Source organism: Dipodomys spectabilis, unplaced genomic scaffold, assembly GCF_019054845.1.
Source record: "Dipodomys spectabilis isolate Male_0828 unplaced genomic scaffold, ASM1905484v1 ptg000147l, whole genome shotgun sequence".
Classification (NCBI taxonomy): Eukaryota; Metazoa; Chordata; class Mammalia; order Rodentia; family Heteromyidae; genus Dipodomys; species Dipodomys spectabilis.
The window spans coordinates 14240404-14267605 of record NW_024870824.1 but is presented as its reverse complement, the minus strand read 5'-3'; the positions used below and the strand labels follow the sequence as shown (position 1 = coordinate 14267605).

Sequence of the window (27202 nt, the reverse complement as noted above, 5' to 3'; positions counted from 1 at the left end):
GGAATCAGGATAATAAGAAAGAGAAGGTGTGTTTAAAGGGAGACTCCCATGGCTTGTAGAAGAAGAATAAGGGCTGGAAGAGCATTTTTCAAGGCTCCTTTCATGGGGAAATGGACCTGGCCACTCACTGTTTTCTGTTCAGAGGGTCCTGGTCAGGATCCTTCAAGCTCTGGGCAAGGGACCTAGCTCTCTGGCCTCCCTCCTCCCCTGTGAGTAGAAATAATAGTCTGTCCCTAAACAAGACTCACGTGACTCAGATGGGATTACTCGTGGAGGCTCTTGAAGCTTTGCTAGCCACAATTACTGTTAGGCAGCAGTCTTTCGCCTCCTGATTTTCAGTGTTCTTAGAAATGTTGTCAAGTTCAGGGCAGTTACAAGCTAGATAGAAACTCCGCTGTTCCTACCAGAAAGCACTGTCCCAAGGAAGGGGAAGTAACTATGAAGAGATCAAGGTCTACTCTAAGTTTCTTAGGCCAGTCAGACATTTCCTACCTAATTCTCTTCAAAGTAATCATTTTGCCTTTTACTCCTTCCTTATTTCTCCCTGGGAATTTATTTCCAACGACAGGCACCCAAGTGGATGAGGGCGTCCGCTCTGCCAGCAAGCGCATTGTGGCGCCCCCTGGAGGCCGCTCTAATATCACATCTCTGAGTTAAGCAACTCCTTCCCAAAGAGGAGGGGAGGAGCAGGTGCAAAGAAGCAAGAAGAGATTGTTTTGAAGCCAAAATGGTCCACACCATTATTTAAGAAGCAAAGTACATCCAAACGGTTGTGATCTAAAGAATCAAGAAGCCTCAAGCCTTATGTTTATCCATGTTACGCTTGCTTGCCTAGCTTTACCAATATTGCTTTGTTTTTCTGTTTATGCATAGCCTTGATTTGTTTGACCCCTTTCCCCCACTGACATGCATGCAATCAGACAGGCCACTAAGGTAAAGAGTCTGCTATCCCATAGTGTTGAGAGCGTGTGTAGTGCTACATCATATGACAAAGGGACAGACAAAGCTGGGATGTCAGGGACACGATTAAAAGCCACACAGGTTATTTGGGGTGAGTGGGTGGTGGGAGCTCCAAGCAAGGCAGAGGGTGAAGAAGGGCTGGGGTGGGGCTTGTAGGAGGGAGGTGGGTGGGCTGACTGAGCAGCAGTGTTGTGGGCATTGTGTTGAGGACATGTTATTAATTTCCATGGAAGATGGCTACTTGTGGCTGCCCTTGCTTAACATGGGACCTCTGGGGTACCTCCAAGAAGACAGGTAGTCTTTGCATTCTGGAACTTGTCTCACATCCCTTCCTAGTAGATTTCATTTCTTTGAACGCTTTATTGATACACCAGAATCCAGTCATTTCTTCTACCTGCTTGATGAGGCTGGTGTTGGCTTGGGCCTCTTTCCTGGCATTGCTTTCAAATCCTCTCCTTCCTGGGATGGGAAGGGCAGACTGGGAGGGAGCCGGCGATGCTAGTGTCTTCTTCCTCTTAGAAGGTGATGACTGAGCGCAGCACAGGCCCCAGTGAGGAGGGACACAGAGGCTTTTAATGCCTCCCTCTGAGGACAGGACAGGCTCTTCTGCAAACCCAGAAGCAGCTCATGCTTCTGACATCCTGAGTTGGGGCTTTAGCTCTGATGGGACATGGTGACGAAGGGGAGGAGAGATCAACCATGCTGAGTTTGAGATTGAGGAATGTCAATGATTGACTATGATGATTTTTAATTGATTTCATTAGGTGTTCCCTATTTTTTTACTACTCATGGGGAATCTGCTGTTAGGAGAGTAAAACAGGGATCTGGAAAAAATCAGTCTGGAGCAGAGGGAACGTATCCTGTAACTTCTGGTTCCATCTTTTTCAATCACAAGCCATCTCTTTCCTCTTCCATTAGCAGATCCTTGAGAGTAACTTTTTGTTACAGTACTAAAGTCTCCTACACAAGTGGAGTTATGGGATATAACCTTCCTTGTGGAGGAGGAACAGGAAATCAGAAGGGGCCATTTGCCAGAGTTCATGTCCATTTCCCTCTCAGACCTCTTGCCCAGCTTTGGAGCAAGGTCTGTGAAGAAGGCAAGAATCTGTAAAATCAAGACATTCTCATGTAGGAAAAAACATGGAATCAGAGCTCTGTGCCCTGGTGACCTATGTGGTAGAACCAATAACCCTGAGTCTAAGTACTTTGAAGAGAAGAGCAGGCCTCAAACACCTTTTAAGTACTTAGGAGAAACCATTGTCTGACTGCAGGTTTTGATTTTGTGTGTGTGTGTGTTTGTTTTTGTTTGTCGGTGCTGGGCAGTTGAACCCAGGGCCTAACACATGCTAGGCAAACATTACCACGGTGCTGCAACTCCATCCCTAACTGCAGACTTTGTAATAAGCTGAACACCAGAGAAACACTTGGCTGAAAAAGGATTTGAAAATAGCTAAGGAAGAGGATTTCCCCTGGCAAATTCCTTTCTGTTCTAATCATGAAGAAATACTCTTATCACCTTATAATATGCAACTGTGCTATTTTAAGGCTCTCGTGGTGCTTTTCTTTTAAAAGAAAACCTTAAGCAAAAAAGGGAAAGTGTAGCTTTAACTTACGATTCAAAGATATGAGTCAGAATGACTTTTCTATAGAAAGGGATTTTGCTAGATGGGAAGCATTTACACATATATCTAAATATACCTCAGAAGCCAGGCTGGACTTTAGGGTTGGTTGTAATACCAGCCATGGCCACCAGATGGAGGAAAAGACATGTCAGTAAACTAGTCTGAGCATCCACTTCAGCACCTGCTCTGCTGTCAGCCAGCCCTGAGCCCCACCCATCCCTCCAGGTCTCTTTTATGCCATGGAAATGAATCTTCCTTCAAAATGCAGCATTCAACCTCAAGTGTATAGTCTACAACCTTTCTATGTAAGAACAATTCTCTCTTGCCCTCTGGCTGAGCAACCGTTTTCAAAAGTCTCCCTTTCCTTACTTACCAATAGTAAACATTCAAGCAGAGAATTTCCTGAGAATCCCTAGAAAATGGACTCGCTATTTTCTTAACCAGGGAAATATTCTCCATTTGTTCTGCCACATAGACGAATCAAATAGCCCTTCAACAATGGTCTGAGGGAAAGAAAATGGCCCTGTGTCCTCAGTCCCCTCCATGTTCACAGACATCATACTTAAGCATGAGAGGGAGTATGGGTATGGGTCTCCCGCCCATTTCTCAAGCCAGCTTTGCCATCCTGTGTCTTGGCTTGACCCCTCTCTGAGGATGACCTGCTCTTCTCCTACTTTCTTTCTTCTCCTACTACGCTCAGCTAGCAATCTGTTGGGGCTCTGTTTGACAGGGCCATGAGCTTAGGCATTTGGGGAGGTCTCTGTAGAACTATTGAATCAACCATTCCAGTAGAGATATTTCTTTTACTTCTAGGTTCTCTAAAGCCAGTGGGATGATTCATCCCTCAAATGGCTTTGTTCCAAAGTTCAATCATCTTTCAGTCTTTTTCTTCTTGACCATTCTGACAGTCATTTTGAATCCTAAGCCTGGACTCCATTTTGCTCACCATGAGAAGTCCCTTCCTACAAGTGGATGGTTCCCAATCTTGGTTCTTGCCCCAACACCCCAGGCCCTTCCCCCATGAATACACCCCAGCTTGAGTCCCAGATGCACTTCTGGCTGGCCCAGGCCATCCTGGGCAGCCCGGATTCCTTGTAATTCCCCCTTTGCGACATGGTGTGTGGGTGTTCAGTTCTGTGACTGGTGGATATGGACAGACAGTAAACCGCCCTGTGATCTGTGCTAGCTGTGAGGTAGCTCTGTCTGAAGAGCTGTTTGGTTTGAACCGTGAAGAAAACTGTGTATTGAGTTAGCTGAACTTAAAGAAAAAAAGTTCATCAAGTGACTGTTAATGTAAACCTGGTTATTAAAATGACTATAAAATTACCAACACGGTTCTTTTGTCTTCTGTATCTGATGCAAATCTCCTACTCTATTAATAATGCAGCCTGGGACTCAAATGTTTACTACACATGACAGATATGATGAGGATGGTAATCTGTAGAAAATTTCCTTTGTGGGTTTCTCCTATTTTTCTTTAATGCTGGTATTGGGGGTGGAACTCAGTGCCTCAAACTCTTGGTTGGCTTTTTTACTCAATGCTTTTTGTCCTTCTACTCCTTGAACCACACCTCCATTTCTAGCTTTTTTATTAATTAGGGCTGAAAGTGTCCCAGATCTGTGTTCCTAGGCTGGCTTTGAACCACAACTTTCACATCTCAGCTTCTTGAGTAAGTAGGATTATATTTGTGAACCACCAGTGCCTAGCTGGTATTTTCTTTCATGGACATTAAATGGTTAATTTGACCATTATTAAAACTTTGGGGAATAAATAAGATTTTCCTGGGAACTGTCAAATTTAGTATTAGTATAGGAAGCATTCATATTTGGAATAAAGCCTGCTGAATGCAAGACAGAATCTAAAAGGTCTTTGCTTTGGTTTAGTTTAGTTTGGTGTTTGAGGTATTGGCTGAAAGAAAGTCCTGCTAATTGGGTTGTTTTGTAAGAATGATCTATAACTTTTCTAAAAGTCTGCACTTGGAGGAAAAACTACAACTGTGTATGGAACAGCTTTAGCACCAATCTCAAGATGGACAACATTTTTTTTGGAAGGATTACTTGCTATGGCTACTTCTTTGAGAGTTTTTAAGTACATACATACCAGCAAGTTTGAAGGCTCTGGGGCTGTAATAAAGAAGTCTTTAAAACTGTCTCCAGGGCTGGGGGATGTAGTTCAATGGCAGAGTACTTGTCATCTAGGTACAAGGTCATGGATTTGATCTCTTCAACATTACAAAGGAAAAAAGAAAAGAAAAGCTGGGCGATGGTGGCTCATGCCTGTAATCCTAGCTACTCTGGAGGCTGAGATAATTGAGGACTGTAGTTAAAAACCAGCCTAGGCAGAAAGTCTGTGAGACTCCTATCTCAAATTAACCACCAGAAGTGGAGCTGTGGCTCAAAGTGGTAGAGTGCTCACTTTTAGCAAAAGAGCTCAGAGACAGTGTCTGGGCCCTGAGTTCAAGCTCCATGACCAACCGGTGGGGGAGAGGAGGGGGCGGGGGAAGGGGAAGGGAGTGCGGGGAGGAGTTAGAGGAGAAGCATGTTCAGTTGTGTAAGTGTGAAATCTTCAAATCTAGTGGAACTGAAAAGCTGAAGGCAAATTAACCCGGGGCCTCACCTGTGCTAGGGCACTGGCTTGGGCAAGGCTGGATCCTGGCTGCATGGTCCAGTTGATCACGGACACCAGGGGGCAGAATGCTGCTTTCCCTCCCAGCTCTGTCTGCATGCTTCCTTCTTGGGGAAGTGCTTTCTACATTAGGGCTAAAATTTCCATGAGATCTCCAGGTTCTGATCTCAATCTGTTGAGTAATCCTAGAACAATGCCTTCCATCCTTCCAGCTGGAGAAATTCACCTGGGTGACTCAGCTCTGAGTCATAGGTTCATCATGAAGAGGTCACTGTGGCCAGGAGAGAGCATGGGCGAATCACTCACCCACACGTGTCACATACATGGATCTTTGTGAACTCAGTTACCCCACCAAGAAAATGAATAAGTGATTCCAGAAGAAGGGATGGATGCTGGAAAAGTCAGACATAGCACCAGCTCTACACTGTCTCAAACCAGTAAGACTTACATCCTCAGCCAAATGGCAGGAATATGGATGACCGCACAGGTGGAGAAAGTAGCAGAGACCCTAGGAGAGAAAATTCTAATGAATTGCTTTGATAGGTGATGAGTTCTTCTTGGGCTGGTAGCATTAATGCCTTTGATGCAGGAGAGCACAGTGCTCAAAAATGATCAAAAGCTGCTCTGAGCACAATAGAGAATTATTATACAGTAGAGGGTCAATGTTTGATGTTTAATAAGCCTCAGTCTGTAGGCTTACATTGTGACTCAAGCTCAGAACTGGTGAAACACCTCTAGCTCCATGTGAGCAAGGAACAATTGAGCTTTGTTAAGGATCTGCGTAGGTATGAGGGCATTGTGAATGTGCCAGCAAACTCAGGACACAGCACTGTGGTGAAGTTTATCTTACACCACCATTATCTTAATGTTAGTGAAAGCTACAGGGACCAAGTTTCACACTTCTGGAGGCTGCAGGTAGTGCTGGCTGAATCACATCCTACCAGATAGAACATGGATGGGGAACATAGAACAGGGCTCACAATGGAGTGCTGGTCCCAAAGAAGTTTCTGGAGTCAACTCTTGCCACTAATCGGTCACAAAGGGGCACTGACCATGAGCCAGAGATGGAGGATAAAGGAACCAGAGCAACTGGTAGAAAAGAGATCACATCCTTAAGGCTGGCCTTCTTCAAGGCCAGTGTTCTAGACCCTACTTTGTGTTCTACTAATGCTGGGAACCACAAAACAGAATGCTGAAATGACTGGCAGGAGCCAGTGAGCATCACAAGGGCCCACTACTCCATGCCAGGCTCAGGGCACTCAGGACTTGCTAGCAGCTGAACTATAGTGTGTCTGAGAGATGACTGAAAGCCCATACTATGCTTTCCTACAGCAGAAGCTGCCTCTAGCTGCAAGAGTTGAGGTGTCTGTCCCAGATTATGGGGCCTTGGAACATCAACCTACCACACTAGGGTATGGAATGGAACGAGACTTGCAGAGGGGGGTAAGAGGCAAAGTGCTGGGGAAAAACCAACCAACCATGATGTATGAGTTATCTATGAACTTGAGATCGCTAGTGAAAAAGTAGAAACGGGCATTCTGGCTGTGGATGCTGGATGTCAGGTAGTCGAGGTTTTCTATGTGCAGATCAGTTAAAATGGGCTGCATTGTATACATATGACACATCATTAGCACCAGCCCCCAGCTACTCTCTGCTTAAGGGGAGTCTTTCTCAACAGGAAGTGGAGGCAAAAACAGATGACTTTGGACAACCTCAATATTACCTCTATGGAGAAACACAGAACATACAGGGAGAGGAAGGGAAGGGAAGGAGGGGAAGAGACAAACATACAGAGATCACACTGCCAAGGAAAGCGATGGGATAACTGTTAAAAAGACATTTTAATACATGCAGGTAGGCACACTTCTATCAGCTACAGCTGGACATAGCACACGTGTGTCATCAACGGCTACCAGATCTGTTGTCTGTTCAAAATAGCACAGAAAACCGAAGCCTGGGCTTTGACAGCAATGTTTAATATCAGTGAGGCTCATGGAGCTGGTTGCGCACAATCATCTCATGGACAGAAGTAGGAAACAAGACGTTTGTTGACAAAATTCGGGGACACCTGGGTTCTGAAGCAAACTCCCAATGCATGGCCTTTGTGTTCCACTTTGGAAGCATTAAGGACTTAGCTTCACAGCATCAACTGCAAGCATCAACACTGGTCCATTCACAGATACATCCATTCTCCTCCTTCCTAGTTGTGCACCCTCCATCTGACCTAGGGAAGCTATAATGGTTGAAAGACTAGCCATTTCTCTTTCCTATCATATAAAGATGGTTCTAATTCATTTAGCAATGCTTTGCTGTCCTGGCCCTAGTAATGACTTCAGCCAAAACAAGTACAGCCACAGCCCATGTGCAGGCCATTACCACAGCCTTTCCTCCCATGGAGTTAGGGATCAGAGCCAGAGCTGTGGGCAGGACTGCTTCACCCCTCCACCTGAGGTCACCTGGAGCCGGTGGCCCTGCTGAAATGTGCTCTCATGGATGTTCTGATCTTCAAGGCCTGCCTCTGACCTCTCAGATGCTCTGCGCAGGTACAGGAGGAAATGGTCAGGAGAAAAAGTTTCCAGGAATGTCATAAGCAAAGGGTGCAGCAGACATCATTTTCTGAAATTCCCAACATTACCTCTTGACACATACCTTGATAGGACACAGTCAATCCAGTGACCTCATAACTTTCAGCCCCTGGTTATGGAATTCAACCAAAGAATCTGATTCCAGCAACTAACTATCACCATAAGGATTTGGGGAAGAATTTTTGTTTGCTTTGGGAATTGTTTTTTCCTTCAGCTTGAAAACACACAGAGATGGGGATGTGCTAAGAATCATTCTGTACTGCAACATGTATTGTATTTCTTTACTCCTGGTGCTAGGAATCTAACTCAGAGCTTCATGCATGCTAAGCAGACATGCTATTGCTAGGCTAAGACCCAGCCCAATGTTTTCTCTTTTTATTCAGCAACTTATCCCACTGGTACTTATTGCGTCAGCTTATGCTACTGGAAATCTATGAGACTTCTCACACTGCTTTGTAATGAATGCATCCATGGCTTTGGAAGTCAGTGGTAGTTGGCTGAAAGTCCACATTTATTCTGGCACAGATATCAGCTCATGAGGAATACAAGTGAGGGATTGAAACTACAAAGATGGATGGGTTTCCATCCCATCTTAAGTTGTAGACATGAACCACGCCCTGGGAATCCCTCTCAGTTTCCCTGGGCCTACATCCTTTGACTTCCATTTCCAAAAGCTGCTCCCCAGGGAGGATGCAAGCAAACAAGTCCTAGGCAAGAGAAGGACCCAGGTGATCTGGGAGGTGTGGACACAGCACAAGCGCACTTGAGTAAAGACAAACAGAAGGTGGAAGCTGGTAAAGGCAAATGTTCCGGACACTGGAGGGGGTGAATCGGGTCACCAGTATACTGCTGTGCTCTCTGTGGCCTCTTTCCCTCTGAAAGTCACAGTGAGTTTACAGAGTTTGGAGGGGGAAAATATGGTAGAAAAATAACTTGTGAGAACTGTAGGGAATTGAATTAAACAGATGAAAGAGATGTCTTGTGACTCTTTAACAAAATTATGGCTGCTCTTAGAACAGTAGCATTTCACAGCCATGCCAGAAACCTGGACCTATTAACTGAATGACTTAACTACATGCTTAGCATGACTTCCCTCAGAAAGTAAGTTGGCCATGGGGCGCTGGTGGCTCATGCTTGTCATCCTAGCTACTCAGAAGGCTGAGATCTGGGAATTGCGGTTTGAAGCTCAGGGAGCAAAATCCTTGAGACTACTATTCCCAATGAAGCAGTAAACAACCAAAAGTAGATTCAAGTGGTTCCAGTGGTAGAATGCCAGCCTTGAGTGAAAGAGCTAAGATACTGTGCCAAGATTCTAAGTTCAAGACCCAGAAACGACACAAAAAATAAAAACAAAAATTATCTGCTGTTGTAGGTAGCAGTCACCTCCTTTTCCTTCCTCTGGTCTAGTGCCACCAGTGTGACTGCCCAAGTCAGTATTGCTCTGGTCCCTTCCACTGCCAGATCATTGCCACCATGGTGAGACCCACGTCCTTCATCAGCATGGATAGTGTTGGGGCATCTGAGTGGCTGAGAGTTTAAAACAATCACCTCCCATGGCCCTTCTCTTCCTGACTCTACCCGGTGTCATAAGTGGGCAGCAAAAAAAATTCTCCTACAAAGTTCTTGTTTCTACATCTATAGCACTGAGTTACATGCACATTTAGGTAAATTAAACTTAGGGAAAAAAAAGAAACGGAAAAAAGAGAACTGCTTGAAATAACTAGGAAATTCTGCCTGCTCTTCTTTGTGGGGAAGGGCACACTGCCACTGTTCCTTTCATCTCTGTTCATGAACTTGGCTTAGATGTGTGAGCATCTTACTATAATCCTAGCCTATAAATCCATGTGTAAGCTGTTTATTATTTCAGTTCTCCTAGCATTCCCCGAAATGAGACTAAAGATGGAAATAAAGAGTAAAGCAAAACAAGAAAAGGGACTTATATCCTGATTGATGGGCAATGCATTGTACTTGGCTTCAGTGGGGCAACAGACACTTCCTTGATGTTATGGGCAAAGAATATTTGAAGGCTAAGTATTACCATATTCCAAATTCACTTGGAACTTACAACAGAACTTAAGGCTGCTTCACCCCGACGCTAGAGGGCACCCTGGTAGTGGCAAGCTGCTGCAATGTATGGAGCCTGCATGCTCCACTTTCATGGTTACTCTGTGCAGGGAAGGGAAGAAGTTGTCAGGAGAAAAAGTTCCTAGGATACAGTAGTCACTCTTGTTTTCTAAAATTTTCAGCCCTGCACCTTGTCACCAATCTAAATGAGGTATATGATCTATCTGATGAGTTCATAACGTATACCCTAGTCATGGAAGTCAACCAAAGGATCTGATTTCAATAACCAGCCATCACCATAAGGGTTAGGGAAGAACTGTTGTTTGCTTTGGGAAAGCAAACTTGGAGGTTTCCTGAACTATGAAGTCAACCTTCTTTCAATGCTTCAATATTCTCTGATCATCTACTAATCTTCAGAGGACAATTAGCCCTTACGGGACATGCACACCAGGAAGGTAAGTGGAATAGATAATATTTAACAACCGATTTGCTGAAAAGAAAAACAAACAAACAAAACACGATCTGCAGTGTCTGCCAATTCCCCTGGTGTAAATTCTCTCAGCGTCACTGAGTTCAGCTGACCAATGCCATATCTCTGAGGAGGAAGTTGTAAACAGATGTGGACAGATGGATCTTGTTAGCTTTTAGGACCTGATAGGATGCCAACTTCAGCACCCCACTGGAAGTTCCTGTAAATCTATACTTGCTTCTAATCTGACCCATGGAAATCATTACTCCTGTGCAAGCAGCCTTTAGGATCCTGCACCCTTTGTGACATTGTCTAGTTTCGAAGAGGTTCACGATGCCCACTTTTCCTTATGTCACAGTGGAATCAGAAGACTGTAGTCTTCTACAGTCAACTACAGTCAACTATACCTTTTTAAATGAAGATGAAAACCATTTAGAATAACAATTGTAATGCCCAAAAAGGCAGGGTACTGCTCAACTGACATCACCCCTTCATTGTAGATAAATATAAGAGAAGCAGAGAAATGATGAAGATGGCTTGCGCTAGGTTATACGGCAATGGGGTGATGGATTTCCATCCAGGAGCTCAGGCCTGGGACTCTTCCCTGTATGGAGCTGGCCCCAGGAAGGACATTCATATGCATTTTCTAAGTCATGAGACGTAGAGTGGAAGGAACAGCTCTCAGTCCTTCTTGGTGTAGACAGACAGTCTGAAGTTCCTGGCCTGAGCTTTCCAGAAGGGTCCCAAGAAGACGCTGGTGCTCCTTCACAGATTGCTATCTTGCCCATCCTCTTCTTGTGGGTTTTTGGTTTGATCCAAGGCAAAGTTAGCTTCTCTTTTAGTAAAGTCTCTTTTTACTCTTCAAAGAACAACAACAACAACAAAAAAAGGTTTTATTTTTTGAAAGGAAAAATGAGAAGTCTGAACTTTTGAGGTAACAGCATAAATGAAGCGCCACAATGGAAAAGGAATGAACGGAGGGAATATCAGTCACCAGCTGTCAGTGTTGATGTCCCTAAATCTCTTCATGTAAACAAAAACCTAATGCTAGACCTAAGTTACCTATTAAATATTTAAATCTGTTACAAGAACAAACGTTCCTGAATATTCCAGAGTTTTTTTTCTTAAAACATATTTGTATCTTTTTTTTCTTTCTTACTTTCTTTCTTTCTTTCTTATTGGTCATGGGGCCTGACCTCTGGGCCTGGGCACTGTCCCTCAGCACTTCAGCTCAAGGCTAGCGCTCTACCACTTGAGCCACAGCGCCACTTCTGTTTTTTTCTGGTTATGTGGTGCTGAGGAATCAAACCCAGGGCCTCATGCATGCAAGGCAAGCACTCTACCACTGAGCCACCTTCCCAGCCCCATTTGTATAATTTTTTATAATTACAAAACATGGAGCTGGGCATGACAGTGCCCACCTGTGATGCCAGCTAGGAGACAGAGATGGGCGTATCACTGCTCCACATCAGCTTGGACAAAAATGCTAGTGAGGCTCAATCTCAAAATCAAGCAAGTACAGTGATTCATTCTATAATCTCAGCTACTTAAGAGGCAGAGATAAGAGAATCTCATATTGAGATTGGCTGTAGGCACAAGTGTAATCTCACATGGAAAAGAAACTAAAACAAAATGAGGCTGGGGGGCATAGGCTGGGGGCATGGCTCAAGTGGCGGAATGCTTGTCTAACAATTGAGACACCCTAAGTCCAAATGCCAGTACCACCCAAAACACACAGAAATAAAACATGTTTTAAAATAAATTAGATCTCTGCACATCAGGTTGTCCTGAAACACCGTCATTTTTAAGTTGCTGGTCTCCCTGGTACTACTTACTTTTCTCTGTTGAAAATTATAAACTCCTTCTGGACAGATTCAAGGTGCTCTTGAAGAAGACAGGTCTTTAAGGTTCACATTGTCGGGGCGGGGGAGGAAATAGAGGTATCATTAATGCATGAAGAAGAATGCTCAGAAAGAAGACATAGTACAAGACCTTATCAGTGAAGAACCCAAATCTAAGAAATATCAAAGACGCTTCAAGTTGGAAGCAACATGAAGAAGAGTATGGGAAGAGAGCACAAGTTGAATCCCTGAGCCTCCAAGACAACTGTCCTGCCACTGTGTCTGCTCTAATGGTTTGGAAGTAAGGTGGAAGCTTGCAGCCTGTGCTCAGAAGACCTGGGTAGGAAGGTACAGCAGCTAGTGGCTATCGATTCCAGCTCTTAACCCAGGGCACTGATAACCAGCACCAGTGGTTCACACCTGCAATTCTAGCTACTCAGGAAGCTGAGATCTGAGGATGTTAGCTCAAAGCCAGTCCAGGCAGAAAAATCTCTGGGACTCTTATCTCCAATTAACCATTAACAAGCCAGAAGTGGAGCTGCGGCTCAAGTGGTAGAGCACCAGCCTTGAGCAGAAAGCTAAAGGATAGCACTAAGGCCCTGAGTTCAAGCCCCTCTACTGGCACGTAAAAAAAGCATAGCACATAAAGACCCCCTAATAGAGGCACTTCAATGAGTGGCAGCTGCCATACGAGAGCCCTGTCACCTTGGGTGCGGTGCAGACTACTGCTTACCTCGGCCGAGTCACTCTTCCGCATCTCCTTCTCTTTTTTTGCCAGACGTTTCTTCTTCTTGTGAAGAGGTTTGGATTCCAAAATCATTTCTTCAAGTTCAAAGGTGGGGTCACAGTTCAGCCTGCCTTTCTGCAAAGAAGAGAGGTTTTCTGACTCGATTGTCCAATTCCTACCTCAGTCTAGAAATGCCCCAGACCCAGCACACCGATGAACGCCATGTCCTCTCGGAACAGGCCAACACTGACAAGCTTGTTCATTCATTGAAGATATTTTTTTTTTCCTAAACTTCCCATTCACCTCAGTGTGTAACGAAGGAAACTGAATTAAACTTAACAATTCTTAGGTTTGGGGGTTCTCAAGTGTCTTCTAACAAGCCTGTAGCCAAGCCAGACTTCCCATGTCAGGGTTTCTGAACTTGAAGCCAAGAATCTCCTCTTTAATAAGATCACAGATGGTTCAAATTCACTGGGAAGCCAGGGAGCCCTACACCACAGAGCTGCTCCTGGGGCGGCAGACATGGCTGGCAGGAGGGGGAAACAGCGGTGGTCCTGTGCCTAGATCTCAGAGCGTGTCAGTCACCAAGCAAGCTGCCTGCTCCTCCTGAGAAGTGGACAGGTACAAATTCACCTCACTTTCTCCCTGCTCCTAAGGGAGTGAGATTCGCACCCACAGAGCTCCGCCTTATTGCTTCCCCGTTCCCTCTCCCTTTCTTCCTCTCCTCCTATTCCTCCCCCTCCTTCCCTGTCCCCAGCTTCCACCCAGCCCAGGCTTCCTGCTCAGCTCTTCACATAAATAATCACACTCCCTTACTCTCAGAACCAGCTCCCACTAGAGCTTGAAAAGCAGTCTACGGTGTTCCCACAAATCGCTGGAGGAACACAGCATTCTTCCCAGAGCTCCCACCTCCCGCTGTGTGGTTCAGAACCCAGGCAAAGACCTTCTCTAGGACCCCTGGCCTAAGCTTATGCCCACAGTCTGCAGTGGGATATGGATGTCCTTTGGTTGGGTAGTCAGAATTTTATTTCTCATTGACCACTAGTCCTTAAACAATACAGCTCCAGGGGCTGGGAAGGTGGCTTAGTGGTAGAGGGCTTGCCTGGAATGCATGAAGCCCTGTGTTCAATTCCTCAGTACCACAAAAACAGAAAAGCCAGAAGTGGTGCTTTGGCTCAAGTGGTAGCGAGCTAGCTTTAAACACAGAGAGGCTCAGGGACAGTGCCTAGGCCCTGAGTTAAAGCCTTGGGACCACCCCCCTCCTCCACCAATAGATTATATATATCCATGAGGCTAGATTCCAGTGGCTCACACCTGTAATCCTAGCTACTCAGGAGGCTGAGATCTGAAGATAACTATTTAAAGCCAGCCCAGGAAGGAAAATCTGCAAAACTCTTATCTCTAATTAACCACCAAAAAGCTACAAGTGGAGCTGTGGTTTAAGTAATAGAGAGCTAGACTTAAAGAACAACAACAAACCTCAGGGACACTGCTCTGGTCCTGAGTTCAAGCCCCAGGACCAGCCCCCAACACCCCCTCCCAATTTATATATGGCATAGGGAGAGGGCAGATGGGAAACCAAAATTAATTCCTTACATAATCTCAATAGTTTACTAAGTTCTCTATCTTCTGACTGACAGACCTCTATAAGCACAATTACTATTTGAAATCTAATTAATATTTGAAATCAAATTAATATTTGAAATCTAAAGAAACACTTATTTTGAACTCACAGACACATGGAAGTGACTTTTATTGGGACTAGAACTTCCTCCCAACATAAGCATAACATACAAAAAGGTCAGAATCTAGAGCTCTAGTCAGGTCATTGCTCAGCTGTCTGTGAACTTTGGCGTTTCTCAGTGTGTGTACCTCATGAAACATTGTGTAGATTTAGCCCACAGAGGAACAGGCCCTGAGGGAGACTTGTCCTGTTTTTCTTCTAGGACTGACTCACGTTTGGAATGAAACCTGGGGTGAGCCTCTTCTGCAGGACTGCATCCCAATTCACATCACTCATGGAGGGGAAGTTCTGAATGTCAGCCAGATGAGAAAAACGATGGTCTGGATTAGGTTCAAGTAGCTGCCAAAGGGACACAAACACTGAGCTTCGGAACAAAGTCAAAACTCAGGGGAATAAAACCTCATACAAATCTTCCCGCTCCCTCCTCCTCAGTGTTTGCAACTATTACAATTCAATGTCTCAGAGCCATTCTTCTGTGAGACTCCAGAGCATGCTTCCTCTAACCTCATCTACAAGTAATGTAGGCAACACGTGATTGGCATTGGGGGTTGCAATATTTAGAGTACAAATAGCTTGTCCTTCTGAACCAAAGAAGTCTTCCGTTACTAACTCCCCTGTTAGACTTGTAGTAGTTCTCCCCCCCACCCTCGCCTCACCCGCCGCCTACGCCCCAGTATGGAGTTTGAACTCCAAGCTTTATGCTTGCTAGGCAGGAACTCTACCACAGAGCTATAACTCCAGAATGTTTTGTTTTGGTTTGGTTTGGTTATTTTGAGATAGGGTCTTCCTTTGTGCCCAGGCCCATGCCTGGAACACACAGGCCTCTTAGTTGAGGATTTCTACCATAGCTGCAATGACAGGTGCACATTGCCATGCCCACCTTCTTCCTTTGAGAAGATATGTTGCATACTGTTTTGCCCAGGCTGGCCAGGAACTATAGTTCTCTGAATCTTAGCCTGCCAACATGCTAGAATTATAGGTATGAGTATTTAGGGTGTGTGTGTGTGTGTGTGTGTGTGTGTGTGTGTGTGTGTGTGTGTGTGTGTGTAAGAGAGAGAGAGAGAGAGAGAGAGAGAGAGAGAGAGAACATGAGCATGTGCTTATGCATGCTTGAACATGCATGTGTATGCTAGTCCTGGGGTTTGAACTTCTAGCTTGAGAGGTGGCCCTGAGCTTTTTTGCTCAAGGCTAGCACTCAAGCATTTGAGCCACAACTCCACTTCTGGCTTTTTTGTGGTTAACTGGAGATAAGAGTCTCATCAACTTTTCTGCCCAGGCTGGCTTTGAAGTGCAGTCTTCAGATCTCAGCCACCTGAGTAGCTAGAATGACAGATGTGAGCCACGGGAGTCCAGTTTGTTTTTTGTTTTTGTCTTTTTTTTTTTTTTTTACAATTAATTTCTATGTTGTGGAAACTGCACAGCTGAGGTATATATAACTACAGTTACTGTTATATTCTGGGATTTTTGTAAGAGAAAAGTGGTTATGAGAATATACTTTTTCTCATAACCACTCCAGAACCAGCATCACCTCAATGATGGGACTCAGAGTGAAGTCAGTCCCAGGTGAGGTGTTCCTGGAGAGGACACCGTGGGACTCAGCGTGGATCTGACCCATCTTAGAGCGGAAGGATGCCTTTCAGAAAAATGATTCTCATTCCTCATCTTTGACTTTTCTTATGTTCTTGGTGGTTCTGGGGTTTGAACTGTGAGCCTTGTACTTGTTAAACATGCCTTCTACCACTAGAGCCACACCTCCAACCTTTTTGATTTTAGATTTTTTAGAGAAGGTCTCAATTTTTTTGCCCATAGCCAGTCTAGAATATGAACCTCTTACCCATACCCTCCATGGAGCTGGGACCACGGGGGCTTAACTATCTCTGATGGCTTAGTGGTTGAGATGAAGCTTCACTTATTTATTTTGTGAGCAGTATCATTCAAATGGCAGTGTTGATCTCTGCCTCCCAAGACCTTTGATATTATTTATGAAGTAGGGAAATTGACCCCCAAACAAGAGACACAGATTTTAAATCTTTGCCCCCGCCCCCAAAACCTTATATCTTTAGCAGTCACAACTTGAGCAATTTCCTCTTCTTCATTAAAAAAAGACAGTCCTTTGGGCTCATCATTTTTTTTTTAGTACAAAGGTCTTTTTGTTTTAAGTCAATTATGGGGCTTGAACTTGGCCTAGGGACTATTCCTGAGCTCTTCAGCTAAAGGTGAGCATTCTACCACTTGAGCCTCAGCGCCACTTGTAGTTTTCTGGTGGTTAACTGGAGATAAGAGTCTCACGGATTTTCCTGGCTGGGCTGACTTTGAACTGCAATCCTCAGATCTCAGCCTCCTGAGTAGCTAGGATTACAGGCAGAAATCTTTTTTTTTAAAATACTTATTTTAAGGTATTTTATTGAGGTCTCCTAGAATTGTTTTCAGTCGTGTGGTGAATAAAAGCACCTTAACCTCTGATAAAAAAGCAACCAGCCGCATTCATTCAAATACTTGGGGAGTTTTCCTTCTCCCTGGGTCCCTGTGAGCTCAGGGGCACTGCCCTCAAGAAGCTCACAGACTCAGTACTAATCCAAGAATCGCACTCACTTGCCTACCAAATTACGCACATGTAGAAAGTTAAACCATGAAAAATGCTATGAAGAAAAGACAGTGTTAAAGCTGAGGACATTAAGACTCTCCCCCAAGGAACTGATATTTTAGCTGAGATGAGAAGGTATGCTTCTTAAACTATGTGATTATTTTCAAGTGCTGCTTGCTTAGTTTAATTCTTCACCCACTCAGTTTACCAAGTGGTCTGTGTGGGGGAAGGGTGCAGCTCCACACAGACAACCTCGCGCACTACTCTAGGAGACGTGACTAGCGCTTAGGTTCTTTAGTAGTGTCTCAGTTGTTCCAATATTTTCCCTCTCTGTTTCTATACTTATAAAGGACCTGCAGCTGCGAGCTGGTGGCTCAGCCTGTTAAACCTAGCGACTCAGGAGGCTGAGATATAAGGATCACAGCTCAAAGCCAACAGGGGCAGGAAAGTCTAGAAGACTGTTATCTCCAGTTAACCACCAGAAAATCAGACGTGGTGCTGTAGCTCAAAGTAATAGAATACTAGCCTTGAGCAGAAAAGCTCAGGGACCATGCCTAGGCCCTGCGTTCAAGCCCCACAACTCACAAAATAAAAAGGAAAGAAAAACATAAAAGAAAAAGCATGTGTCTTAAGAGCTGTTAGCTGTGACAGTCACCATTCTGCAAATGTATACTGCCCTGACTTCCCAATGCTCAATACTAACTTCTAATCTTAGACAGGGAAGATACTCTCTTTTATTTCTTCCTTTTGGCCTGCTATATTCCTCCTTACCTTTCTTTGAAGATTATATATTGTTAATTATATGCAAGTAGTTGTACCAAGGCGCTACCTATTAGTTTAGAAGTACCATGCATCTTCATCTATGGTCCCCCTTTTCTGTCTTCCCCATTCCTCCAGCCCAACCCCTCTCCTCAATTTTCTTAATTTCATAGGAAGTGCATTGAATATTATGACTGTATTTCCCCCCTTCTTTCCTTCTTACCTGTTTAAGAAGGGACACCATCTCTTGTGACCACGCAGCAGGATACGTCACAATAGCTGTCTCAAACATGTGTGCAATTTCCTTGCTGGAAGTACTGGACCGAATGTGATATGGTCTCTTAAGGGAAAGAAATGGTAAGAGGCTTCATTTTTATGGAGCAAAAGAAAAAAGATTGCAAATGTTTACAAGTGAAAATTTCAATCCATAAAGTATGAATGTCAAGTATAACCCCTTCTAGCAGACTGTTAGTCACAGTGCATTGCTAAAGCTATTTCAGACCCACTGTTTATCAGCAGATGCTATGCACTCACCGTTTCTCGTGAAATACCATAATTTTAGTTGGTAATTTCACAGATTCAAACAAATATTTCAGTGGCTTGAATAGGTCTCTAAGGCACTGATTTGAAACTGTGTTGTAAGTAACGTACATTTCTTTGTTGCTTTGCATGTACCTCTCCCATGGTATAAGCCCTGCTTTCAGTGTATTTTATGTTGATATACTTTGTGGAGGGGAAGGGGAAAAAACAAATTGTTTAAATAGGGTTACAGGTGGACCCATTACAACAATGAGATGTACAAGACATTATGTTGAAAAATGAACTTTACAACTTTGGCAGGTGGGGTGGTGGTGTCAGGGGGTGGGGGGTTGGAGAGGGGAAGGGATGGGAAGGGGAAACAAAGGAGGAGGCAACAATGCTTGATAAAAAATGTACTCACTATCTTGCCCATGTAATTGTAACTCCCCTGTATGGTATTTTCACAATTAAAAAAAACCATAAAAACTGGACAATAAAGATGTTATAAAAATTTTATATAACATTTGACCATAAAGGGATCCAGAATTTTACTATACTTACTTTCCCCATATTTGAAACTTAATGAAGTTCAGAATAGAAAGCAGCTCAGAAAACATTCACCCTAGCTTCAAAAGCTGGGAGTCTCTCCTTCCATGGAATATGAGGTAATGAATTTTATGGCAGGGAAAATTTAAAGAAAACAATTTTCTATAAGAATCAGGTTCATCAGTAGCTTTAACACGGGGGAGGGACACTAAACAAAACTACATCTGTCATCATAGTCTGTGTATACATGTGAACAGGAACGAGGTAACTGGAGGGGATGGGTGGGATTGAGAAAGATGGGGAGAACAGTAAAGGTGTGACATGTATCAGGGTGTGTTGTACCCACAAACTGACATGTCGAATTGAAACCCTTTGTACAGTTACTTAAAGATAATTTAAAAACCAAAAAAGGTATAAAACAACTAGCTCAGTCATGGATTTTGACATTGTCCACTAGGGGGCAGCCTTTGCTGATGATAACTTTGCTATTTTATAAGCAACTGGCCAACTCTGGGCTTCTATGTCTTCTTTTAAATACATTTTTATTGTAAAAATGCTGTACACAGGGGTTACAGTTACATGAGCAAGGTAATGAGTACATTTCCTATCAAGCATTGTTACCTCCTTCTTTGTTTTTCCCTAACCCTCCCTTCCCTCCCACCTCTACTACTACAGTACCCTCCTCCCCGCCTAAATTGTAAAGTTTTTCAACATAGTGTTTTGTACATCTCATTGTTACAATGTGTCAACCTGTATCCCTATCTAAGCATTTTGTTTTTTCCCTTCCCCTCCCCAAGCTAGAGAAGTGTATATACAAGATGCAGGGCACCGATATCAAATACAGTGATCAGAAAGAAAAGAATTGTATATACAAGATGCAGGGCACCGATATAAAATACAGTGATTAGAAAGAATGACATCACCTCATTTGTTAGGAAGTGGAAAAACTTGGAAAAAATTATTGTAAGTGAAGTAAGCCAGGCCTAAAGAAGCTAGGGTTTCCTTATTTCCTTATGGTTTCCCTTATTTGCAATAACTAGTGTATGTCTGAGACAAGCAGAAAAGTTCAGAAGCTATGTACATATGACCAGATAAGATGATGTTAAGCGAAATGAACCTCAAGATAGGGACACAAGTGTTTTTTTTTTCTTCTTGCTATTGTTCCTAACCTATTTATAATGTACCATGTGATTTTTTTTGTTTCTTTGTGTGTCCCTCTCCCACGGTATAACCTGTTTTCACTGTATTTGATGGCAATGTCTTCTATGAACTCTAAGCAGCTTAAAACCAGAGCATATAGCGGAGTACTCCCATTCTTTTCAGTGGAACCCAGCATCTAGTAGGGACTCAACGTGTGTTTGGTGAATGCACAACATGCCCATAATAGATTAATCGCAAGGCAGTTCATACGTCTTTGCACATTCATCGGGTGTGCACCTTCCTGGGTGTTTAACAAATGATCTCTAGCTGCTGAACTAAGCTGGGAGTTGGGAAAGTGTTTGCGTTTTTCCCCTGCACTCAGTCAGTATTAAAAGGCTCCATAGCTATGTGCAAATGATCATATAAAATGTTTATTGAAAAGAACGCCAAGAAATTCAAACAGGAGGTTTTTTTTTTGTCATGTTACATCCCCCCCCCCCATCCTTTGTTGTGTTTCTGATTTCTGTGCCTTTTGTCTTGTACGTACGTTTATCTGTGTGGAGGAGGGTAAAGGGGTGCACAGAAATGGTGGGACAAAGGATGAACAAATCCAGCAGTGATCCTCACTAGACATTATGTTTAAAATGAACTATGTAACTTGTGGTGGTGGGGCAGTCAGGAGGGGAAAACACTGTGACACTGTGCAAAAAGAAATGGACTCATTACCTGACTTATATAACTGCAACCCCTCTGTACATCACCCTTACAATAAAAATAAATGAATCAATTTAAAAAGTACTATAACCGCTGGGTGCCGATGGCTTATGCCTAAAACTCTAGCTACTCGGGAGAAGAGATCTGAGAAGAGAGGATTGAAGCCAGCCTGGGCAGAAAACTGTGAGATTTTTTTAAATCTCTAATTAACCACTGAAAGGCTGGACATAAACACATGCCTCAAATGGTAGAGAGCCAGCCTGGAATAAAAAAAGCCCAGCAAGAGTGTGGATCCCTGAGTTCGAGCCCTAGTACGGGCGGTGTTTGAACATAGGGGTGGCAGGTGGGGTGGAGCAAGAGGATGTGGATGCTAAACTCAGCCACTCAATGTCTTAGTTTCTTTATCTGTATGATAAAGCAATCTCATCGGTGTGATGAGCCACTTTGTGATATTGCAGGAAAACCAGAGGAGATGATGTGGGCAAAGTTGAGGAGTGTCAAGGAGTACAGAGTCTCAGAGAAGTGCAAAAAGAAATGAGAAGACTGGTGGGGATCGGAGGGGAACACTGGGAGAGAAATGACATTGTTCAAAAACAGACGTCCTCTTCATCTGACAAGGTAACTGTGGCCCCTCTGAACATCACCTTTACAATAACAATAAAACAATTTTACAAAAGAAACGGGGAGACGGACCATCAGCAACGATACTGTAAAGAGAAACCATTTTACATACAGTGAATCAACACTGGTTGCCAGGGGAACGAGGAGAGGCCAGGGTATGACCCCTCCAGAGGGAAAGTAGGCCAACCTTGTCACTCTCTTCAAATAAGGTCTATAAACAATGGCCACAAGTTTTTTTTTTCTTCTGTCAATACTAATGAAAGGACCACAGCTGAATTGTTTGTCTTGGTAAAGGCATAAGGGAAACAGAACCTCCACTCGGTGTTTACAAGAGGACTTTCTCTCCATCAGCTCTGATGCTCACTGCCTGGAAGTCAGAGGCCCTGCTGAGCCAGCCTGTGAGCTTCACCCATCCAACTGTTCCCGCAGGAATCAGCCCAGGCAGAACCCACCACGCGCTTCTAGGATTGTTCTACTGAACGTGTTACTCAAGATGAGGACAGAGTAGGCTCTGTCTGGATCACAGAAATGGTTTCAGGAGGAGTCTTAGGAGAGAGTTGTCTGGGAGAATCTGAGAATGAGGTGAGAAAGGATAGAGGTGCTCTGCCTTGTAAGTCTGGGAGAATCTGAGAATGAGGTGAGAAAGGATAGAGGTGCTCTGCCTTGTAAGTAAATAATGTGCCTGTCCTTCCTATTTGCTGACATATCAGCATCCATAACATGTCCACTTCTTCATTAGGTCTCTTTAGAAGATGAGACAGGGTCTGTCAGAAAACAAAAATGGGTAGTGTCTGTGGCTGTCTGTGGAGGACCTTGTAGCTGACAAACAAAAGTGACTGTCCTCCCTAACTATACGTAATTTGCCAAAATTTCAAGATTCTCCACCAGGCATGGTAGTACATACAGGCATGTGAAAGGTAGAAGCATGATTACCTAGGCTACTGACTCAGACCCTACCTTAAACACACACACAACACACACACACACACACACACACACATACACACACACACACACACACACACACACGGAGGAGGAGGAGGAGGAGGAGGAGGAGGAGGAGGAGGAGGAGGAGGAGGAGGAGGAGAGAAAAAAGAACATATATGCTTAACAAATGATCTTCTCATAAAGTGAAGACTCAGTGAGGTGTGGCCCAAAGTCTGAGGAGTCAATGAAGAAGATACAATTGCAAGATCCTCCTCACCTCTGAGCCCCAAATCCTAACAGTTGTTCCAATATGGGAGGAGCCCAATCAGTCATGAGATATTCCTCTTAGAGTAGAAATTATGGTGGCACAATGTTGGGCCAAGAAGAGGGCTGCTAATTAAAGCAAAAAGAATTCCAGAAGTCAGCTTTGAGGTGCATGCTAGAAATATGGACCCTAAGGTCAATCAGTCAGGTCACAGAGAAGTGTGGGGTGTGGTCCTGGAAACTTGAAGAGTCATAATGATTCTTGTGACAACGTGGCAAAGGACTTGTCTGAACTGCGTGCTTAGTGTCTTGTGTAAGATGGACATTATATATATGTATATATATATATATATATATATATATACACATATATATATTACAAGGATATGTCATTGGGAAGACTTTTTTATCAAAATGTTGAAGGAGTAAATGGGTTGGTTGCTGATTACTTAACAGTTCAATGCCAAAGCTGAGGGCCAGGGGGAAAAACCAAGAAGCATAAAGAAAACAGAAACCAAACATCTGGAAACATTGCAGCCTATCATATTGTAAAAAATAAATAAAAGATAGCTTGCATAGAACATCAAGAATAGGGCTGGAGGGACTGGGAAGGTGGCTCAGTGGTAGAGTGCTTGCCTTGCATGCATGAGGCCCTGGGTTCGACTCCTCAGCACCACATAAGCAGAAAAAGCTGGAAGTGGTGCTGTGGCTCAAGTGGTAGAGCGCTAGCCTTGAGCTGAAGAGCTGAGGGACAGCACCCAGGCCCAGAGTTCAGGCACCATGACTAGAAAAAAAAAAAAAAAAGAATAGGGCTGGACAATCACTTTCTAGAGTTAATGCCTATGACTCAGAAACTTCATCAGCCTCTCCACAAAAGCCGGAGATAGAGCTGGGATTCTAGCAGTTGAGATGCACTGGCTTGAAGACAGGGGCACAGAACAGACAATGGGATGAGACCAACAAAGGCTGTCTTAGGTTTTGTAAGACAGGAGGACCATGATACAAGCTGGTGGGGGGCGTGTAGCACTGGCCAAGTAAAGGGAAGTTAACATCACTGTGGCTGCACTCTTCCCACAGTACACTGGCTTGGCATGAGGCTCCTTCGGCCTGAACTTCCAAGCTCAAGACAGACCTCTAGCAGGCAGAGCTGTGTCAGGAGAACCCAGAGACACGTGGCCAGGTGCTGGGGAGCCACGGATATGAACTTCTCTATTCTACTTTCACCACGAACTCCAGGCTGCCACTGCACAAAACCTGCAGGGCAAACCACTCAAACGAAGAGGATCCTTCTTGTTCTTTTTAAATCGACACACAATATTTGTGCTTGTTCATGTGGCAGAGTATATATGCCAAGTGCATTGATCGATCAAGTCGGAGTTGTCAGAATTACCATTTCCTGAACTGTTTTCACTTCTGTGTCCAAATCCCTCAAGGTCTTCAGTTATTTTGAAATGCATCATCCTTGTAGGTCATAGTTGTGCTACTATGATATAAAACATTAGAAGTACTTCCTCCAACTTTATTTTGGTATCTATTATCCACCTCTCCATCTCCCTCCTCCTGTCCTTCCTAATCTCTTCCTTTCCCTTCCCTTCCTTTCCCTTCCCTTCCCTTCCCTTCCCTCCTCTCCTCTCCTCTCCTCGCCTCTCCTCTTCTCTTTCCTCTCTCCTCATCTCCTTTCCTTCCTTTCCCTCCCCTCCCCTCTCCTCTCTTCTCCTCCCATCTTCATTGTCTTGTTATGTGTGTGTGTGTGTGTGTGTGTGTGTGTGTGTACGTGTGTGTGTACTAATATTAAGGCTCAAACTTAGGGCCTAGGTGCTTCCCTGAGTTTTTGTGCTAGCACACACTACCACCTGAGCCATAGCTTCCAATTCCAGCTTTTTTTGGTGGTTAATTGGAAATAAGAGTCTCCCAGAATTTTCTGCCTGGTCTAGATTCAAAATGCAATGCTCAGATCTCAGCTTCCTAAGTAGCTAGGATTACAAGCACCTGGCATCAATTCTATTCTTTCTGTTCTTATTCCTAGTCTATTCTTTCCATTCTATTCTGTTCTATCCTATCACTATTTTTACTGCCACAAACATCAGAGTATGTGGTAGTTGTCATTCTGTGTCTGGATTTTTTTTTCATGCAGTATCTTTCATTTCCTGTCAAGTTGCTATAAATGACAGGATGTCATCCTTAATTATAGCCAGAGAGAATTACATTGTATGTTGTTGTTGTCATCAGTGTGGTACTGTAGATCAAACTTGAGCTGTGTGGTTGCTAGGCTAGAGCTCTACCAGTTGAACCATACTACCAATGCTTTTGTTTTTAGGGTTTATTTAGTTTTTTCTTCCAGACAGGGTGGCATACTAACTTTGCCTTGGCTAGCATCACAGATCCTCCTGTCTCGACCTTGCAAGTAGCTAGGAGCAGATGTATGCCACCAGGACCCTCTTGGGCTTAAGATGAGGCAACTTTTGGGCCAAGCTGGCTTCAACCATTGTGATCCTTCTGTGTCAAGATCCTGAGTAGCAGTGATTCCAAACACGTGTCTAGGAAAGGGGATTATTATTGAGTCTTCAGTTGTAATAGTAATAGACCTGCTATATTTGGACTTTATTTGGATATAGTCTCTTCCTTCTTTCCTAGAGAAGAACTGTCTATTCCATGTTGGCTCTACCCTTGTATTTTGGATGCACACAGTATGTCTAGCTTTATAGGTTCACAGTTGGAGTGCCTCGGGCTGAATCATACCTTCACTCTCCCATACTAGATTCTGATGGTGTTTGGTTGAAAATGTGGTCTTTAGACTTTGCAGATGATGCTGGACTGAGAAGACTTGGTAGCTATTGGATTGTAAATAAACAAGTTTATTTTTATTTTTGTGCCAGTTGTTGGGCTTAAACTCTGGGGCTGGGTGCTGTCCCTGAGACACTTTTGTTCAAGGTTAAAGCTCTACCACTTGAGCTACAGCTCCACTTTGGGGTTTTCAAGTAGTTTATTGGAGACCAAAGTCTCATGGACTTTTTTGCCCAGGCTGGCTTTGAACTATGATCCTCAGAACTCAGCATCCTGAGTAGCTAGGATTACAAGTCGTGAGCCACTGGCATCAGGCTACCATCATCATGATCATTATTAAGTAGTTCTACAAAGGGGTTACAATTCCGTAAGTTAGGTTATGAGTACAGCATCACTCTTTCTTTTGTTTTTCATTTCCCCCCTCCCATCCCTACCCTCAAGTTTACATAGTTCATTTTTTACATAATGTACATTGAATATGATGACTGCATTTGCTCACCCTTCCACTCTCCATTCACAGGCTTTGCATAGAACTTGGAAGGCCAGTGAAGAAATGTTCTGGACCCAATTTATCCTACCCCAGATTCACATGTTGGAGCTCTAATCTTCAGTGTGACAGTACTTGGAGATGGGATCTTTGCCAAGTCATTAGGGTTAGATTAAGTTAGGAGGGTGGGATGGGAAGAGGAGGAGACTTCTATCTCTCTCCTCTCCCCTTCCTCTTCTCCCTTCTCCTCCCTCATCTCACTCTCCTTCCCTCTCCCTTCTGTCACTCCATCTCCTCCTTCTCTCTCTTCTTTTCCCTCTCCCCCTCTTGCTCCCTCTCCTTCGAGAGGACACTCATAAGCAGTTGTGTCTATAAGCTACGAAGAAGGGCTTCATGGGACCCCAACATTTCTGGCAATCTGATATCAGAATTTGTCTTTGTAACTGTAAGTCAATGAGTAAAAGCCAACGATTCTTTAATATTTCACTATACTAGACTGAGACAAGACATACCTGAATTCTACAATCATTTGAAAAATTGTATAAAATAAAGCTTTTATCATATTTTGTTCGGTATTTTCTTTCCTAGGAAAAATCCCTTGTGTAAGAAAGGTTTCTTTCCAAAGGAAACTATCCTACTTTGCTACTGAAGCCAGAACTCAGGGGTAGGATGACAGACAGGAGTTAACAAGATGGGACATGAGCTGAGTTGTGCTAAGAATTCACACTCGCCTTGGAGAGGTGTGTCTGAACTGGACTGTAAAGTGGCTGCAAAATTACTTTCTTTACACATACACATTGATTTGCAGATATTTTGTGAAGTGCATGGATTTCCCTTCTTTGGGAGCTTATGTTACCTATATTATTCATTTAGTTTATCTGTGTAATGTAAGGTTTCTGGACATGATTAGACCCATTATGTAAGACAGGAAATTAATCTGTAAAGCATTCTCATCAGCATTACCCTGAGTAGATGAGTTTAGCTCTCAATTAAGCTGTTTGGTGCTTAGGAAAAATATACTCTCTCATTCTCAAACAGAACTTTCTAGAAGAATAAACAAAGAGAGCACCCAGTTCTCCTGTACCCGGCCTCTCAGGAGCTCATACGCCGTTACTCCCAGGGACCACCAGTCAACAGCAAAGGAATATCCTGCTTCCTTTTTGGAGGTGAACATCTCAGGTGCTGAAAGAAATGAAAATAAACAGACAAATCAGTCAAG

General features: G+C 43.8%; 2 protein-coding genes across 3 annotated transcripts in view; one reads left to right on the top strand and one right to left on the bottom strand.

Moving 5' to 3' along the window:
• Dpysl3 (dihydropyrimidinase like 3) overlaps window positions 1-3908 on the top strand; it is a 109799-nt gene extending 105891 nt beyond the window's left edge. For both annotated transcript variants that reach the window (XM_042692193.1, XM_042692194.1), the window contains exon 14: window positions 569-3908. In XM_042692193.1, the coding sequence (XP_042548127.1) occupies window positions 569-657 (89 nt within the window). In that variant the 3' untranslated portion in view covers window positions 658-3908. The remainder of the gene's footprint in view (window positions 1-568) is intronic.
• A 7183-nt stretch (window positions 3909-11091) lies between these two features.
• Stk32a (serine/threonine kinase 32A) overlaps window positions 11092-27202 on the bottom strand; it is a 123814-nt gene continuing 107703 nt past the window's right edge. Inside the window, exons 7-12 of the mRNA XM_042692129.1 lie at window positions 27068-27165; window positions 18205-18321; window positions 14852-14977; window positions 12901-13029; window positions 12162-12226; window positions 11092-11185 (exon numbers count right to left, since the gene is read on the bottom strand). Coding sequence (XP_042548063.1) covers window positions 11092-11185; window positions 12162-12226; window positions 12901-13029; window positions 14852-14977; window positions 18205-18321; window positions 27068-27165 — 629 coding nt within the window. The remainder of the gene's footprint in view (window positions 11186-12161; window positions 12227-12900; window positions 13030-14851; window positions 14978-18204; window positions 18322-27067; window positions 27166-27202) is intronic.